Source organism: Sinohyriopsis cumingii, chromosome 4, assembly GCF_028554795.1.
Source record: "Sinohyriopsis cumingii isolate HCF-2022 chromosome 4, ASM2855479v2, whole genome shotgun sequence".
Lineage (NCBI taxonomy): Eukaryota > Metazoa > Mollusca > Bivalvia > Unionida > Unionidae > Sinohyriopsis > Sinohyriopsis cumingii.
The window spans coordinates 15,705,399-15,725,196 of record NC_142964.1 but is presented as its reverse complement, the minus strand read 5'-3'; the positions used below and the strand labels follow the sequence as shown (position 1 = coordinate 15,725,196).

The 19,798-nt window shown below is 35.9% G+C and overlaps 1 protein-coding gene across 2 annotated transcripts in view; it reads left to right on the top strand.

Annotated features, from left to right (window-relative positions):
- The first annotated feature begins 6,652 nt into the window (after window positions 1–6,652).
- LOC149800665 (uncharacterized) overlaps window positions 6,653–19,798 on the top strand; it is a 49,924-nt gene continuing 36,778 nt past the window's right edge. Inside the window, exon 1 of one of the 2 annotated variants that reach the window (XM_089954703.1) lies at window positions 6,653–6,737. Coding sequence is in view for 1 of the 2 variants with exons in the window: in XM_089954702.1 (XP_089810828.1) it covers window positions 11,219–11,291 (73 nt within the window). In the remaining variant the exon portion in view is untranslated. Of the gene's footprint in view, window positions 6,738–11,070; window positions 11,292–19,798 lie in introns of those variants that run through there. The other variant, XM_089954702.1, reaches the window with a different exon arrangement.

The window sequence follows — 19,798 nt, the reverse complement described above, 5'->3', positions numbered from 1 at the left end:
TAAATAAATAATCCCTCTCAAATAATACTAAAAGTGATTCCAATTGATAGATTTTAAATTATGAATAAATAATAGTGTTGTTCATAAGCCACATATAAAAACTAAGACACAGTAAGATGACCCGGATGTGGATCATTTTCCCGTCAAATGTTTTATCAAGTTCTCTCCTAGAACATTCTAAGGCTAGACCGTGAACTCAAATATCAGCAAACAACTTATTTATAACTTACAGACAAGACAGAAAAGATTGCCACACCTTCTAGAATATTCTAATGTAAAAAGTCCATGTCAAAATGTTTAAACTAATGTCATATCTATAATCATGGACAAAAGTTAACCATACTATTCAGATGTACATAACAATGCATATAGAGATTTGATTGTTCGAGAATAGCCTATACACATGCAGATTATATATGTATAGACACTTGACAATTAAATCCGTGCCTGGCCTATATAACGTAAGAGTATAGATGGTATTAGCTTTTTAACTAAAACTACCTTTCTCCTATACTCTGAGTATGGAAGTGTAATCACTTCATAACTAATTCTGCGAATGACCTATAAGCAGAGTACAGAGGTATAGATATTTGATCATTAATTCCACGACTGGGCTACACTATCAGACTATAGAGGTATAGACACTTAATAACTAATTCCATGAATAGCCTATACTAACCAGAGGATGGCGGTATAAAGACTGATAACTAACTCTCACGATCAGAGTGTAGAGACTCGACAACTAATCCCGCGATTGGCATGCATAAAGTCATAGTACAGAGACTTGATAACTAATTCCGCGACTGGCCTATACACAGATCACAGAGGTACAGAGATTTGATAACTAATTCCGGGACTGGCCTATATACAGAGTATATAGGTATAGAGACTTGATAACTAAATCTGCAACTGGCCTTTACTGCTTGACTATATAGGTATACTTGCTAACTAATTCCATGATTGACCTATAAGCAACCAGAGTATGGAGGTATAAAGACTCGACAACTAATTCCGCGATTGGCATACACGAAGTCTGAGTAAAAAGACTTGATGACTAACTCGGCGACTGGCCTATACACATAGTATGAGGGTACAGAGATTTGATAGCTAATTCCGTGACTGACCTATACACAGAGTATAGAGGTATAGAGACTTAATAACTACTAGTAATTCCGTGACTGGCCTATAAACCGAGTATGGTAATGTAGAGACTTGATAACTACTAGTAATTCCGTGACTGGCCTATACACAGAGTATAGAAGTATAGAGACTTGATAACTACTAGTAATTCTGTGACTGGCCTATAAACCGAGTATGATGGTGTAGAGACTTGAGAAATAAATCTGTGCAATAAATGATACAGCACATGCATCCTCTTGAACGAAATGGAATATTTAAAAATATGTGTAACTTTGTCATTTAGTATACATTGATGAATGATGCCTATGGCATACCCTAAGCGACATAAACATGAAATGATTTTGTACTCTGTTTCATTTAGAAGAAACGAAGGTTTGGGCTTTATTGCATGCTCATTTTATGATCTTTTTCATTAAAGACAAACAAACAAACTAAGTTAGAGGTAGACATATTCAGACATATTCTTTCTTTCTTTTTCTGTTAGCGTCGTATTTTTGTCTCGTGGATTAGGGTTTGATTCAGCTTACAGCAAATTGAAAAGGTAAATGGATTCAGGATTTGAAAATCCATTATCATCCTGAACCTAGACACAGTATATGATTATCTATCGAGGCGAATGTCTCTATCTGCCGTTTAAAAAGTTACACAGATTAATCGGATCTTTAAAATTATGTGACATTAAAACGAGGAGAATCCGTAAAATATTACACAAAATCCCCCCCCCCCAACGTTTCCAGTGTCCATTGTTTATAAAATATAATGGCGAAATGCACTATACTTGCACCTAATTAGATGTAATCCCACCTGATGACCCAACCCCAATCTGTCCCTCAGCTTATCAAATTCAATTAATATAATTACATTTCCTGCATCACTTGACCTTGAACAGCAGAGGATAGTAGTTGTAGAGGGCTATTGGGCCTCTATCGGGAATTAACATTAGTCCATTTGTTTACATTGTTGGGCCACAACAGCCTCTAATGGGAAAACCTATATTAAAACTGATGTTGTTGTTGTTGCTGGTGGTGGTGGTTTAGCGCCTATCTCACCACAGGATATAATATACATGGCGGCCAGTGTAACTGATGGAGGAAGAACCCGGGAAAATCCCGGTAAGAACAACCGTAACCGGGGCATCTATTGGCGTGCTTTCTCATATGTCCACATTAGCCGTGCTCGATACTCGAACCCTAGCGGACAGAGGTAAGATTGCTGTGATCGGTAAAGGTGAGCGTTTTAGACCACCAGCCACCTGGAGCTCACTGTAAAAATTGAATAATACTATAGCCTCGAAGTTTATACCCTCCAAGGGTCGAAAGCATATAGGCTAAAGCGGGAAATTAACATTACGTCCTAGGTTTGAGTCCATAGTGACGATACATGTATGCCTGGGAGTGTGAGAACTTATGACCACCAACGGGACTGCTAAACTTAAAGTTTTTATATACAATCGAACACGCACTTTAACTATCCAACACACACCTCTCGAAACCAGCAAGTGATTTGTTTTTAAAATTACAATCCAAACACACACCATATCATTCAGCACCCTCTTTTGATTACAATCCAAAGACACATCCAATCCAGCAAGCGCCGTTTGTCTGAGACTAAACTAACCATCATATCCCTGAATCCTATCTTTCGGTCAGCCGTCGAAACTCCGCCAAAACTTTACATCTGCTCCATTACTTGTCCGAAAGTGAACAAAATTGACACAAAGTGCGAAAGGATGGAGAAAAGAAAACTTAAATCTTTGGATGGTTAGAAAATCCACAGACGGTGTACGAACTACACTTATGTTTATTTCACGGATGATCCATCACTGAAACATGAAAGTCCTGTCTCGTAGTTCACCATGGAAGAGCAATATGAACAAACATAATCAAGACGCATGATTTTGTAAAGTCAAGGCAAACAAGTGGTAGAAATATGGGAGCACAATTACGATCGACGTTTCAAAACCGATCCAAAATTTAGACGCATTACCGAAAGCTACGACGTTGTGAATATCGAACACTTGAATCAACGCGACAGTTTGTTTCGAGAACGAACCAACGCAACACGCTTGCTGCACGACGGGGACGACGCTCAAGGAGAAGAAATCACACATATCGATGTGTCCTCCTTGTGTCGTTGAGTGTGCAAATATGCTCGATTACTTATCGATCACCATGAATTGGTGACAGAACACATCCACGTGGAACGCATTCGTCAATACAAAGGTTTGGTCAAATACAAAGTGTTACCCGCTAATATGTACTGATACTGCGATGCTGAACCTTGCGACCAGAGTGATTTCGTACTCTTCAACATCAGAAATTCACCACAACATATGTTAACCCTATCTAAACCTCGGCGGAACGAAACATATATTTCATTGTTTCGGGACTGTGAATTTCATTGGAGGCGGCGGCAAACTACCGCATCCAATCAAAATCAAGCTGTTCAAATTTGAACTATGTTCGTACATGCTCCTACAAAGGGAGCACACAACTGGAATGGATTCATACATAAGCCATTTTCCACTGCCGGTCCGTGTTTGTACAAATACATCCTTTTCCAAATATACATGTAAATGGCTTCTTTCTGGTACCTTCGAAGATAAACTTAGAAAGTATCCTTTGCCTCCACCATTTTCGGACGACGTGCAGATACCAATTGTACAACCCCAGGTGGGCAGAGCTTATGGTGTAGGGATCATTGTATTTAGAAATAAACAACAAAACTAGCTGTGATTTGTGCATTATGTAAGAGTTATACTTTCTGTTGGGCTTTACAAAATAGTTGAGCCTCTTGGCAACATGTGAGATTATGTTAATTCATATCTAGATCATATTTTTTATTTTTTTTTAAATGTGGTACACATGGCTGAAAATGTGTCTGTTGTGACTAGATAACTCTTACCGCTGTCTAGTTCCTGTATAATTATCTCTCTTAAATGCAATAGAGTACCTGGTTTCGTTCTTGTCAAATTGACACTCTAACATTGTTCTCTATGACAGTGTGAGACATGCATGCTGAGGTAGGTTAGAAAGTATATTTATTTCACAAAACATTAGCGTTGAGGTCTATGGAAAAAAATTGGTACCGTGATACCTGTAATACAATGCTGTTACGCGCCATTAGTTAGTTGGCATTGTATACTAAGGGAGACAATTCATGAATTCCAATAGATGTCTTGAGGAAAAAGCACTGAAATATATGTTGGATCCGGCAAGTTGTAGATACGTTCTACACATCGGAACCTTGGCTAGCGAAGATGACCACTCTACTAGCGAAAGCGATGTAGCACGACCTTTTTACTTTTTGACTAGTAAAAGTGATCCCGTGCGTTTACCTAGTCATGTATCTAATCAGTGCGCTCGCAAACCAATCCGAATACAACTAGCTCACCGAGATGCACACATCAAAGAATGCATGGTTCTTGTGACTTTGAAAGACGACTCAAGCTATGCAAACTATGGTCCAGATAGTACCAGATCGTGAGATAGAGGTTGATGTACCTAATCGGGACGAGGAATAATACAGATTTTCCAGTTACGTGGAAATCCAATCGAAAACATAGATGTTACATGTATTTGGTGATGAATATGCCAAAATTGAAAACAAAATAAAGCTTGACAATATTCGGCATAAATAGAATCGTATTCTGGTCTTTATTTAAAAGTTAGAGATCTTGAAATTCCGATCGATTTACAACTCAAACTTCATAGAAAGTATAAATGAGACGGATCATTTGATATGCTTCTGAAGTCTGGGTATTCGAAAACACAGATTTTATTAACAAACTCGAAACAGGTTTCCTGAAACAAATATTAAACATACAAAATAACACTTCGATTGAAGCTAGGCAATTTACCGTTAAATATTGTTTTCAAAATCGAAATGGTGAGTATTTATAAATGTAATGTTATGAAAATCGTCAAACTTGACTATTTGATACAGATGTGTGTGTGTGTGTGTGTGTGTGTGTGTGAGGGGATGGAGTATAGTCTCCGGCATAAGCATTGGTGCTACCATCCGTCATATCTCTCTCTCTCTCTCTCTCTCTCTCTCTCTCTCTCTCTCTCTCTCTCTATATATATATATATATATATATATATATATATATATATATATATCTGATGATTTTATATCCATTTCGGTGATGTAATTTTAAATTGTTACGACCCTATGGTCTTAAACCATGTAGCAGAAAAAAGCGAATCAACAAGTTTTGTCAAATTCAAGATACAATTTCTTTCCCAGCAATACAAAGTGAAAATTTGAAATAACTTGCAGTATTGCATTTAAATCCCAAATAATACTAAATGTTCTGTCGCAAATCCTAAAGAATATCTTGTTAAGAATGAATGTCAATAGTCTTGAATGTGCTGATGCATCAATAGTTTTGATATATCAGTGATATAATCCACAATGCCTCTTAATGAATTTACAAAATGCCAAAGTAGTTTTTAGTCCCAAAACTCAATGAGCGATTTCTAATTCCAATGAATAAGTTAAATGACTCCTTTCATATAATATCTGAACACAACAGTAAATGATTCCACAGACTGAACTTAAACACGGGAATGAACACAATTTTTTTTTTTTTACCTCATCCTACATATACCAATTTCGCTTGACCTAAGACACAATAAAATGTCCAGGATGTAAACCATTCTAAATGGAAAATTCCATCAAATTGTTAAAAAGTTCGCTTATAGAACATTCTAAGTTCGTAAAATGTTTAGGCCGTAAACTCAAATCCAGGTAAACATCTTTTTTTAAATCTCTATCTTCAATTACGGACAAAGGTCTAGCACACGATACATATAAAACGCACACAACAATATGTATCCACATATTCCCCGTGTGCGATACAGGGAATTGGAAGTCAATTCTTTTCTGAGGATGAAAACATTTAGTTCTGGCAAATGTCCTTGTTTTAAAAAATAATTTTTTTTATATTTGTTTTGAAGTAAATGTCGAACAAACAAGTAATGACTTATTCAAGGACATACTTTTTTCTGAGGGAAACAAATCACATGCACTTTCAATTACTTTTTAAATGTTTATTTGTCCCGGTTCATTTAATAATAATAATAATAATAATAATAATAATAATAATAATAATAATAATAATACAGTTATTATCCTGGTTGGTTTAGGTATAATAATAATAATAATAATAATAATAATAACGTTATTGGCATGAAATAGTTCCGTGTTAAAAATGTAAAGTCTATTATAGACAGAGAAAACAAGTGTTGGTCATACAGGATAATTTTTTTTGTATCTATTTGTGTGAATCCTGCTTTTTTAAACCTTGTTTATATACGTGTTGGTGAGACATTATAAGCTTTTTAATATATATTTGTGTGAATCCTGCTTTTTTAATGTTTTGTTTTGAGACATTGATCATAATGCCTTCTGACGTCATTAGAAAAATGCGTGATTCATTCCTGGCAAGATTCTTATTTATTGGGTTCAGCTGTGACGATCGACCAATAGAAATGCGGGTTTCATATGATATCGACGAACGTGAACAGATGTAAATACTTTGTTATGGCAGGTGCTTGAATGGACATACTGAACATTTTCTTTCGTATTTAAAGGTAAAATTTGAATAACAGAGGACACCATGTATTTAGTTACACTCCATAATGCTTAAATAATTATCACAAATCCGGAGAACGAGTTTCTCTGACTAGTGTACATTCATACTAGTGAACTGGTTGGTATTGGGTCTCGTTCACAGGGGTTCGTTACAAAGAAAAATTTGTAGTAGCCGTCCATGAATCAAGGAATGGGGGTTCTAACCTGTTATAGTGTTACAGTTTAGAACCCTCATCCCTTGATTGATGGACGGATTCTCCAAAATTTGTTTGTAACGATCCCCTGTGGGCCCTGGGAAATTCCTGGCCCAATATGTGTCAGTCACTGATCCTTTATAAAGCGCTTCATATGTTAAAAGATTTAGGACATCGTCTAGATTCCAGATACATTATTTATCAAGAACATAAGGATGGGTGTCGAACTGCACTTTAGGTTTACCTTTTTAGCCATCTATGTAAAAACACAGGGACTCGTTACAAAGAAAATTAGTGAATCGAGGGCTGAGGTGTCATATAGCATTGTTCCTGGTTAGACCCCTCGGCCTTCGATTCATTGACGGATACTCCTAATTTTCTTTGTAACCAGCCTCTTTGAATAAAATGCCACAATGAAAGGTCATTTTTAATGGAGGGGGAGGGGTCCAGATGTCAGTCTTAAAGGTAACTTACTCCTTTCTCAAGATGTATATGGTTCTGTTTGCCATAGAAATATTTAAAAGTAATATGGCTGAGTAATTAAATTTGAGAAAAGTATTGGATTCGTTCTTAGAAAAGAGAGTAACTTGTTTTATTTTTTATATTTATATGCCGTTATCCGGTTGTTGCATTTAGAGATCAAGTGGAAAATACAGCTGTGATACCTAATGGACCAGTATTGTTGACAGCATCGTTTGCTCAAAAACCGTATCATAATTTTGTGAGAAATACTGGACAAACCAGTATCATATATACAAGTGATATGGATCAATAATACTACTGGATGCTCGAGACAAGTATTGTCAAATCTAAGAATTCTGGTAACAACTGGATAACTTCATGATCCAGAAACACCAGTATCACCAAGTATTTTCCAGTGATGTTGATTATGCGAAAAATCACATTTTTGGTAGGGCCGAATTGTCAAAATTGGTTGCCTTTACTGGTTACTGTCATCTCTCCTCTGTCATTGTGGGTTGAATCTTGGGTTTGGCCAATGTGGTATGTGAGAAAGCTTGCAGGTGTCTTTGTTAGGGTTGGTGCTTTTTAATGGGGTTTTCCTGGGTTCTTCTTCCACCAGTTAAACTAGCCTGTCATGGTTTAAAAAATGGCAATAAACCTAAAACAACAACATTACTGATATACTAGTATTGTGTGTGGGATATGCCTATAATCTGTTTTATGAGACAGCAGTGATGCTAAATGTACCATTTTAATAGCAGCAATAATTTGCCCATTGCTATTGGGTAGCGTTTACTTCTTTTCATATCAAAAAACATCATTTGTTGTGGATACTTTAACCCACAGAGTGGAGAATTGCCAATAAGACACGGTCCACTCTTGCACCATGCATGCTAATGTGCAGTACAATGATCTTTTTGAAGTATGCCTTGCTAATGTTAGTGTCATACATAATATGACCAAGAGAAAATTGCTTTTTTGTGAGTTTAAAACCTAGAGTGTCTGATATGAGAAGTTGTAGGTTCAAACCCCTCCCAGGTAATACTGAAGATTTATAAAATGGTACCAACAGTTGCCTTTCCATGCACTCAGCTTTAAGAGGTTAGTGTTAGGGTTTGTCAGCCTGGTGTCAGGATAATGTGACTGGGTGGGACATCATGCTACGTGTCTGCAGCATGATGGCCCAGTGCTAGGCATCACTATAAACTGCCACACTGCAGACATCATATTGATTAGACTTGAAAATTACTAAAGTTGCATTAAAAATCCAAAATCACACACAGAGTTTAAATCCATTTTGCAGTTTTCCTTTCAGATGTTTTCTTTTTAGCGTTACAATTATCTATCTCATCTATTGTTTGTATGCCAGTAACCCATGACCCATTTTAGAAATTAGTTCTCAAAAGGGTTACTATATTGAATTCCACCCTTAGTGGTTAGGGTACACCCCTCATATTTTCAGTACACAGCTGGTTATGGGTGAGTCATGTGTATTAAATAATATTGCAACATAGGCCCTACATCAGTAGGAATTTGACCGTTCTGGTGGTATAGTGATTAGAGTGTCTGCCTCGGGTGCAGGAGGTTGTGGGTTCAATCCCTGGCTGAGTCGTACCAAAGACTTACAAAAATGGTACTAACAGCTGCCTCGCTTGGTGCTCAGCATTAAGAGGTTAGTGTTAGGACTGGTCGGCCTGGTGTCAGGATAATGTGATTGGGTGGGACATCATGCTACATGTCTACGGCATGATTCCCCAGTGTTAGACATCACTATAAACTGTCACACTGCAGACATCGTAGCGATATGACTGAAAAATTGTTAGACATTTGCTTAGAATGAATGGTATGCATATACATGTCCATACACATACATGTATGTAGTGACGATCAATATCATGACTATAAAGTCACTTAGAACATAACTTTGCATGGAAATGTGACTCTCATCATGTCTGAATGAAGTCTCATTTCCTTGATTACTGTCACTGTCATTTACATTTTGATGAAGTGTATAACCTGTGCCTACTAGGGGTATGGGAGATGATCCTTGTTAATTATTTAGGCAATGTGTGGTTTGTGTTGACATGATCAAGTGAGTTTTATAATGAATTATGGCCATGTTTGGCAGGTACTGCTGGGAATGGTGGTGTCAAGATGAAGATGTCAGTGGTGATATGGTTTTGGTGATACATCGGCTGTTTTTGTTTTGACACAGTTAAGTCCAAGCCAAGCATCCACTGGCCAAATTTAAAATGGTATTTATTGATGGGAATTAAGTACATGTAACTCTATTTTCATATAATATAGTCTTTATGAGTATTTGCAGAGTTGAAATTTCATGTGTTTATCTTGCACACATACCCATGTTACTATGAGTATTCATAGAATTGGAATTTCATCATGTAGTGATCTTGTACATGTAACCATGTTCCTGTGACTATTCGTAGAGTAGTAATTTCATAATGTATTGATCTCGTACACATACCCATGTTACTATGAGTATTTGTAGAGTTGGAATTGCATATAGTGATCTTGTACACATATTCACTGTTCCAGATCACTGGCATCTCACTGCATTTTGCGTGGGTTTGAGTCTCAGGCTTGGCTAACATTGGTACGTGAGAAAGCTTGCCAGTAGCTTCTCGTGGGTTGGTAGTTCTTCCCGGGGTTTTCCAGGGCTCTTCCTCCACCAGTTATACTGGCCACCATGTATAGCCTATCTTGTGCTGAAAATGGTGTTAAACCTGACAACAACAACATTAAAAATATTATACAATAGACCGGGTCATCAAAAAATTATAATATGTACATGTACCTGTTTTTAATATTTTGACATACAATGCCCTTACAGGTATTAGAGATTGATGGTTAATAGGGGGATGGATAATCAGAGTTCTGCTGTACACAAAATGTGAAGTAGAACGTCAGATTTATGACAAATTTAAGTATAACTGAGGTGGCATAAAATGCAATTTTGTTCATTAAGCCTGCCCCAGCAAGACCAGTATCACATCTTTAAAGGTTGCAGAATTGGCAATGAAAATCTTGTATCCTGGATTCTCCCCGGTTCAAGTTACTGTACTGATGATGTGATTATTGTATACCCTTAACATACATTTGGTACTAACATGACAAGTTCTTATGTTGTTCTTCTTCTTTCAGTTTGATTCCATTCATTACAGTACTGACACTGCTATCTTTGTTGTGTGACATCCTTGACAGTGAGAAATCACACTCAGTTATCATTTACACATATGCCAAGGTTTTGAATCAAGGCTTGGGAAAATTTGCTATTATAATGTTAAAAGTGTTTGTTCTGGCAGATTTGGGAGCCATTGTATTTCTGTTGGTAGAGCATTGTAAATGTAATATAGGGTTGCCAGTTCAATACCCATCCACTCATCCAGGCTCTCCCACTGGAAAGTTCTGTGTGCTCTTTTGAAGAGCACTTAGCACCATTTCCTTGGGATGACATAATGCATTGAAAACACTGTTAAAAAACACCAACAGTCTATCTCATCAGGCATATTTTAGAACAGTGAACCTATGTATAGTTTAGGTGAGTTGGGGTCAGTTAGTTGACATTCGACATATTTTTCTCATTTCTTCATCTGCCCAGGGCACAAAACTACCCAGGATTGATGACCTGACTTGTCAGGTATGCAGTTTGGACAGCTATCTGCATAGGTGTGCGTTAGACTGGACATTTTCACATTCTGCTTTGAACTGAAATGGTGTGATCTGTAGGAATATACAGTAACTCTCCTAACAGTTTTATTTCATTTGTGATTTGGTGAAAATCTTGGGAATTGTGATTGAAACTGATGTATCATATAAAGGTATTTTTCTCTTCCAAAATGAGATTCTCCAACAGTTACAGTTTTGAAAGGAACTCGGGTAAGTTTATATTGTTATTTCTGTTAGCTACAGAATAGGCATGTATCAGCATTCTCATACCAAATCATATTTTGAGTTGATCATGATAACTGAACAAAAAATCCATAATTCTTATGGATTTTTATTTATTTATTTTTTGTTTGCAGTTTGACTCAACTGATAAGCAAGACTGAAGTATATATGGTACTTCTTTGTTAAGTGAGAAATCGTAACACTGTACATGTAGTCATGGGGCCTTTGACGGAACATGTAATTGTCAATCATCAATTCATCTAAAGCATTTGTATTTATTTATTCTTATTCTTATCGTTCTTACCATATATTTTTGCTTATAAGTTGAGTCAAAATGCAAACAATACAGATCCTGACCTGCCGACGCATTGTGCGGTGGCTGATCTGGATCTGTGCAGTTTGGTCTTGTGTTATAAGCGAGTATACGATGTACACTTTATGGGAAAATTTAGGCACTTGTATGAAATTTGTTGAGTGTGTGTGTGATTTAGATTTTTAACATAGCTTTAACAATTTTTCAGTCATATCGCTATGATGTCTACAGTGTGACAGTTTATAGTGATGTCTAGCACTGGGGCGTCATGCCACAGACATGTAGCATGATGTCCCACCCAGTCACATTATCCTGACATCAGGCCGACCAGTCCATACACTAATCTCTTAATGCTGAGCACCAAGCGAGGTAGCCGTTAGTACCATATTTGTAAGTCTTTGGTATGACTCGGCCCGAGTTCAAACCCGCAACCTCTCGCATCCGAAATTTGTTGAGAATGAATTGAAGATGTGGGCAATATTCAAGGTATTTTGAATTTATGGTTAAGAAACTTCATTTGAAGAAATCCAACTGGTTCATTTACTCATAGAGGAAGCGTCGTGATGCAGTGATTAGCATGCAAAACTCAAAGCCAAAATGATGTGGTCTTGAATAATTTTGGTATCATTGCCTACAGTGATTTATCCCTTAATTTTGAATCCTACCATTGTATCATCATTGCCAACAGAGATATGTCCCTTCTTAAGGCACTGTTTAAATTGCCAGAGCGCTAAATAACATTGCTGTGTATTGAGTAAACAACCATACCAAGCATACTATGTAGTGAACAAAATATATTGATTCTATTTTTAACATAGATGTTGATCCCTATCCTATTGTAGAGCAAGATAATAGGTGTATCCAAAAGTGATTTTTATTTTCTACATTTATTGTTGTTACTAGAAAAGTTTGGGACAGACAGATAATTTTTGTTATTTGATATTGAACTCAATCTAGGCTGTGGTCGGGTAGGTTGAAATGTATACATGCTCGGGTAGCCTTTAAGTAGATCTTCTTCAAGTGTTCTCTTATTCTCGCTTAAAATTCCTTTGGATTTATTACATACATGTATTACCAGTTTTGTGATTGGGGAGTAAATAAACAAACATTACCTGTCATAAACTATTCTGTTTACATGGAAGTATATTTAAGGTTTGTAGAGATTTTGGATTTATTCATTTTTACATGGATAGTGCAGTTGACAATGTTGAAAATCAGTACTGTATTTACAAATGATTTACCTGTGGAAATTTTTTCTGGCCCTTTGAAAGGCTGCTTCATCGTCATCAGTTAAGCATGAATAAGGTCAGGCTTGTTAGTTTTTTAGTGTTTACAAAAGATATTATTCCATGAGAACTGAACTTACGTGCAATTTGTGAACCTTTGGGGTGTGTTCTGTTGATCTCAAGACCTCTTGTACATGTATTTTGTTTTCTTTTTTATACAGTTGGAGGTATGCTGTTACATTATAGGGTAACTTAATATGCCAGATAGGATTTTTAAGGTCTTTTTTAAAAAGGGATTATGTGGTTCAGAAGAAAAACTCAAAGCTATCTTAACATTCTTTTAAACATGGTACTGTCATGTCAAGGAAATGGAAGCCATGTGCCTTTCTCAATGATATAACCAGTCAGCCAACCCAGTCTGGTCTGGACAGGTGTCAAATAAGTAACCATTGGATTATAAGCCAGACACTCCCAAGCAAATGGAAACGAATGCATCTACTTTCCTTCTGATAAATGATATTTAAAACTGTATATAAAATATCATCACTTGAAAAGGTTTTAGGATGGAAGAATGGAATGTATTTGAATATAATACTTGGCTGTTTACGGAAGTGTGGCCATATTCTTTGTAGTGAGGGTTATTGCTTTTTAGTGTTCCAATGGTACGTCCTCCTGTGATCTGTTTTGTTACTGTTCGATGAATGTTAAGACCATCCATTTTATGGAGAAATTAGAGAGCTATGATATAGATTCATCTAGTCTGTTCTGTCAGCGAGGACAATCATGCACAAAGTATATATATGCTTCATTGTATTAGCATTTAGAAATTTGGACGAATCTAAGATCCTTTCATTAGCACTTAATAGACAATTCTTGGAAACCCCATTCCCTGACAGAAAATCAAAACTAAGAGGATGACATGAAATAATGTTATGACTCATCAGATGGAGAATTGGAAAGTTGTACAATAAAATGGAGGGAAAAAAAGGAAACTTGAAAGGGGCCCCATGCTCTTTGGCAGACAAGATAACTTATATACAAATAATCAGACAATGTCATCAAAGTGAATATGTAATATTGACAGGCATCTGTCAAACATTCACATATGATCGTTGTATAATTTGATGTAATGTATATCCAGGAAACAAGGCTAATTTGTATACAGGTACATGTACATGTGTTTGGTATTCATATGTGTTAGTTGGACAATCGGAACTAGATTTTAAAGCTATCGATGTTGATATTTTCTATAGGAGTTTGCATTCTATCCATTGTTTTCATTTGGATTTAATCTCTTTATTTGAGATAATGCATTAGACATATTGATGATTGACAATTACATGCACTGTCAAAGGCCCCATGACTACATGTACAATGTTAAGATTTATCACTTAACAAAGTACCATATTTACTGACTTATAAGTTGAGTCAAACTGCAAACGACAAAGATCCTGATTGACCGTAGCATAATGTGCCTGCAGATTAGGGTCTACACTCTATACTGTTTGTTCTATTGATTACTCCTTACAATCTGCACAGATCCAGTCTGTGCAGTTTGACTGGTCTTTTAAGCAAGTATATACTATATTTGTCATAACTAAAATCAGTTATAATCTGGAAAGAATTTATAGTCAAACTAAAATATCATAGGTCATTGTTTGTTACCCCACATAGCACCAGTATATTTCAAGATTGGCAGTTTGTGTCTGCTATCAGTCAATAATTACTGTTGCAAGGTTTTCTCAAAAACCTCCTGTCCAGTTTTAAAACAAACTTGGCACAGATCATCATGGCTAAATGCCTGTGAGGTTTGTTTACAAATGATGCCAATCCACCATCAATTATGGCTGCCATTACTAAATTTAGGAAAAAAAACTTTTTAAAAACCAACTTCACTAAATTTGGCCACTGCAACTTAAAAAGAGATTTTTTAAAAATTATTTCTTCCCCAGAATTGTGAAATAAAATTGGACCAAATATGACAGAATGCATCTTGGCATGAATTCGTTTCACATTTGTTCAAATGATGCTGATCTCCCACCAATATGGCCACAGTTACTAAAAATAGAAAAACTTTTTAACTGATTTGTTTTGATAGGAAGCATCCTAACATGAACACATTTCACAGTGTACTGCTGATGTTAATCTGAAATGGAATATAGCTGCAATTACTAAAAATAGAAAACCTAATAAGAATTTCCTCTACAAAAGTACTGCATAGAATTTGACCAAAAGTAACATAGCATACTGGTATAAAGTTGATTCAAATAAATTTTGATCTGCCATCAATAATAACCACTGTTACTAACCTGGGGAAAGCCTTGAAACAAATTTTCCAAGACCACTGAATAAAATTTTACCAAACTTGACAATGGTTCCTGATATGAAGATTTAAAAAAAATATTTATACAATTTATGCCAATGTTCCATCATGTATGGCTGATGCTAGTAAAAATAGCAAACCTTTCAGTATTATCTTTGAAATAACTATTTAACAGAACTTGCTCAAATTTGATACAAAGACTAAACATCCTAGCTTGAACAGCATTTTAGATGTATACACAAAATGCCAATTATTACATGTTTGACATATGACTGCAATTAGTAACAGTTTAAAAATATCTATATAGCTTTATGTGAAAATCAAATACTCCACAAAATTTCACACAAAGTATTCTGGGATCATAACAGTCTTTCAGTATCTGATAAATGATGATGATGTGGGATTAAACATGGATGTAGATACAAAAACAAAAGAAACCATGCACCAGTTGTTTTCATAACATATGAAGTCAATAGCCTTGGAGAAGATTCAGTACAAAGCATCATGCTATCCCAGATTTCATAGCTAACTGCTTTTACATTTGGTTAATAGGCAGATATGTGAGATGAGTGATCTCAAACCCACTTGGGACTCTTTTTGTTTTTAGCTCTACTGGTTGGCCAAAGGTACCAATTTCTCATTGCCAACCCTTGTAATTTTTCCTCCATGGTAAAAAAAATAAAAATAAAAAACCACATTAAATATTTGTTAAGATAAGAAAAACCCCAGGGCATACCCTAATTTTAAAACTAGTGCCATAGGAAACACATTTTTGTGGTGGTGGGTAGGTGGGCCTTAATGATTTTTCTAGGGACTACAATAGTATGCAATAAATGCTCACTGCCGTAATAAGTGTAGTGATACCAGTCATCTTTAAACAAGGAGAGAATGATGAAATAGTTGTGGTATAGATAACTGAGTTTGAGATTCGCAGAAGATGAAAACAATCAGAGTTATTGAAGAAGAATTAGTATAAAAAAAATTAATTGCAATGACTAATGCTTCTTCATGTAGTCTATCTCCACATTCATTAGCCATCAGTAGCTTTAAAAATTAGAGATATACACCAATTCAGTGATTTACATTGTTTTTAGAGAATTATGACGAGACAGTTCAGTACATGAGCACAATGTCAGTGTTATTATATTTTATTTTCTAACCTTTTGTGAGTTCTCCAAAAGAAATTTTAAGTACTTTTAAAACTATTTGGCTAAAATCTAGACATATCAGGATCAATCTAGGAGGAAATAATACTTCACCATACGCCAACGGATTTTGTCCACTTTTTTATGTAACCCAAGTTACTAGGTACAACATGAATAAATCATATATACAAGTGTCCTTTTGATTTAAAATTCCTGACCCTTTCCTGTTTTGTACAACCTATTTATAAGCTTGGTATTTGTGACATTGTCTGTCTGGCCATTAACACCTCTTTGTCCAGCAAATTACTTTGCAGTGGTTGGAAAGATTTTAATGAATTTCATCCAAGTATATACCATGACAAAATCTATTGCATACCAAGGCCATGCCCCCACAAATTCAAGATCTTGGAAAGGGAAAATGTTATTCTGCGACTTGTATCTTTCTATAAAGTATAACATTAGAAGCACTTAAGTTTGTATAACGTGTTTCTGCGTGTGGTTTTGATTTTAACGTAGCTTTACCACAATATTTTTAGTCATATCGTTACGATGTCTGCAGTGTGATAGATTATAGTGATGTCTATCACTGGCACATCATGCAACAGACATGTGGCATCATATCCCACCCAGTCACATTAACCTGACACCAAACTGACCAGTCCTGACATAATAATGCTGAGCGCCAAGTGAGGCAGGTGCTGGTACCATTTTTATATGTCTTCCATATGATTAGGTCAGGGTTTGAACCTTCGACCTTCCACATCCAAGGCAGACTCTCTAACCACTAGGCCACTGGAGCGGTACATAACATTTGAAGCACTTTAGATAGTATAACATTTGAAGCTCATAAGATATTTGTATGCATCTGTGCTCAAATATAAAACATGACTTGACAGTATGTCATTTCCTATAGACATACCTGCGGCTGCAAAATCATGGGCAAGACAAGGGAAATATAATTCTTTGTCTGGTATAATGAGTATAATTTGTGATCTACAAGTTATTTGTTATTTGTTATTTTAGGGTTTAACGCCATTTTTCAGCACACGATAGGCTATACATGGCGGCCAGTATTAATGGTGGAGGAAGAACCCGGGAAAACCTCAGAAAGAACCACCGACCCACGAGAAGCTACTGGCAAGCTTTCTCACATACCCACATAGGCTGAATCCGAGACTCGAACCCACGCAGACAGAGGTGAGATGGCAGTGATCTGTAACGGAGAGCGCTTTAGACCACTCGGCCACTCGGGGCCCCTGTGATCTACAAGTACTAAAGCTACTTTAATAAAACTTTGACATAGTATACATAATGATTAAGCCAGTAAGTATACATAATGACTAAACCAGGGAGTGCATCTTAACTGAACCATGGAGTCGGCAATTCTAATGCACTTGGTGAACATTATTTTCTTGCAAATTACCATGGCAATTGCATAATTGTGAAATTTAAAATAGAACATTTATGGGGGCATAATAATTTGTGAAGAAAAATACTGATATAATCTTATTATTAAATGTACCAGAAGATTTCATTAGCTCTACTGGTCATACCAGAAAATTGTCTGGGATGGTCTGTTGCCTATCGTTTGTCTGTCCATTGACACAAGTTGCTATACCTGCTAAACTACTTGGTGGATTGCTGTGAAACTTTAAATATGCATTCATTCTGTGGCCATCTTCAAAATCTTGCTATCACTACTCCTGAACAAGTATTAATATTGCCAGGTGTTTTCACAGAAGACTACTTGTTATGTCTAGTTGGTCCTTAATGAAAATGATGCCAGTGTTCTGTCCAATATGGCCACAATGGTAGCTATCTTTAAAATCTTGTTATTGCTAATTCTTCTGAATGAAAAGTAATATTGGGGGGTGCTCACCAGTTTTTATGTACTTTTGAGAGAGTGATGTACATAAGGTGAAATTGTTTGCATTTAAAACATGCACAGTGGAGAGAATGTTGGCTTACCTCTATGCTACATTAATGTAATGTGGATGGTATTTCTTTTGATATTGTACTTTTGGAAATTGTACATGATCTAAGCACACTGCTAACTAAAATGACTGCTCCCGTGTGCTAAAAAATAGCCTGAATTAGTCTAAAGTACACTATGCATAGCAGCCATTAAAATAGGGAAAATGAATTTTGCCAGACTAGACAATACCAGCTGCTGAAAGTGCAATGAATGAATTACCAAATATATAAAATGTAAAAAAAAGTTATTGGCTCTTTTTATACAATTTACCTCTGATGTTCATGAAGTGAAAATGACCAAGTGGAGCTGTCATTTTTTTTAAGGTGCGCATCTGGAGTAAGGCCAAGCTGTATACTCTATAACCCATATTACACCCATCAATCATACACTAAAATAAAGGGAATTAAAGGTTCTTTGAATTATACCTAAGATATACAAGGTCGTTTTTTAAATAGCCAGCATAACCAGTGAGGAAATCGGGGAAATTCTATTTCTTTAAAATCCTAACCCTATGCAAAATATGAAACTGTAGAGCGCCACCTTAATCTTCTGAATGAAAAGTAATATTGCCATAGTGTTTTTACCAGAAGACTTCTGCATTGTATAGTTGGTCCAAAACTTAAAATGGTTTTGATCTGTTGATCCATCATAAGATTTTTTTATCCTACTCCTCCAAAATCGATGATTGTATCAACAAGGTTTTTTTTTAAAACAACTTGTGATGTCTGGTTGGTCCTAACGATGCCATTCAGTATATCTGCCATAGTGGCCATCTTTAAAACCTTATCACTATTTCTCCTAAATGAATGGTCACATCAGCATAGGGTTTTCACTTAAAGACTACCTGGTCATAAATGAAATGGTGCTGATCTGACTTCTAATATGATAGCCGCAATTGCCATGCTAAAAATCTTCTTATCACTGCTTCCCCCTTGATGGTTGGTCATATTGATTGTTCTTTCATTGAAAGGCTTCGTATGATGTATGTTTGGTTTAAAAATGTAAATAGTGCCAGATCCACATCCAGTATGTTCACCATGGCAGCTAATTTGAAAATCTTGTTACCACTGAAGATCATCAAAGCCAGTCTCAGTGCTTCACTGATAAATTGGGTATTGGTCTTGTGATAAAATCATGCATGATCGAAATTCTTTTCAATCAGTAGAGCATTAGTCCCTATGAGGGACTCTTGTTTTGAATCTGGGTTTGCTGTTTTGTTTGAATTCAATAATATTCTTCCTTGATCTGTTGCTTTCCTCACAACCTATTTACTGTACTTATACAAATCATTTGTAAAAAATTTAATTATGGTATATAATTTCACCCAAGAACAGCAATTTATTCCACTCAACTGTTTTTAAAAATTAATTATTGATTGATTGACAACAAGCCAATTTATTACCGTGAAAATGTTTAACACTTAAATTTGCATAAAGAATTTGGTTGAAATATATCATATAAAACAGTCAATAAATAAGGAAATATTGTAAAATAGTCTTATTAATTTGCACAC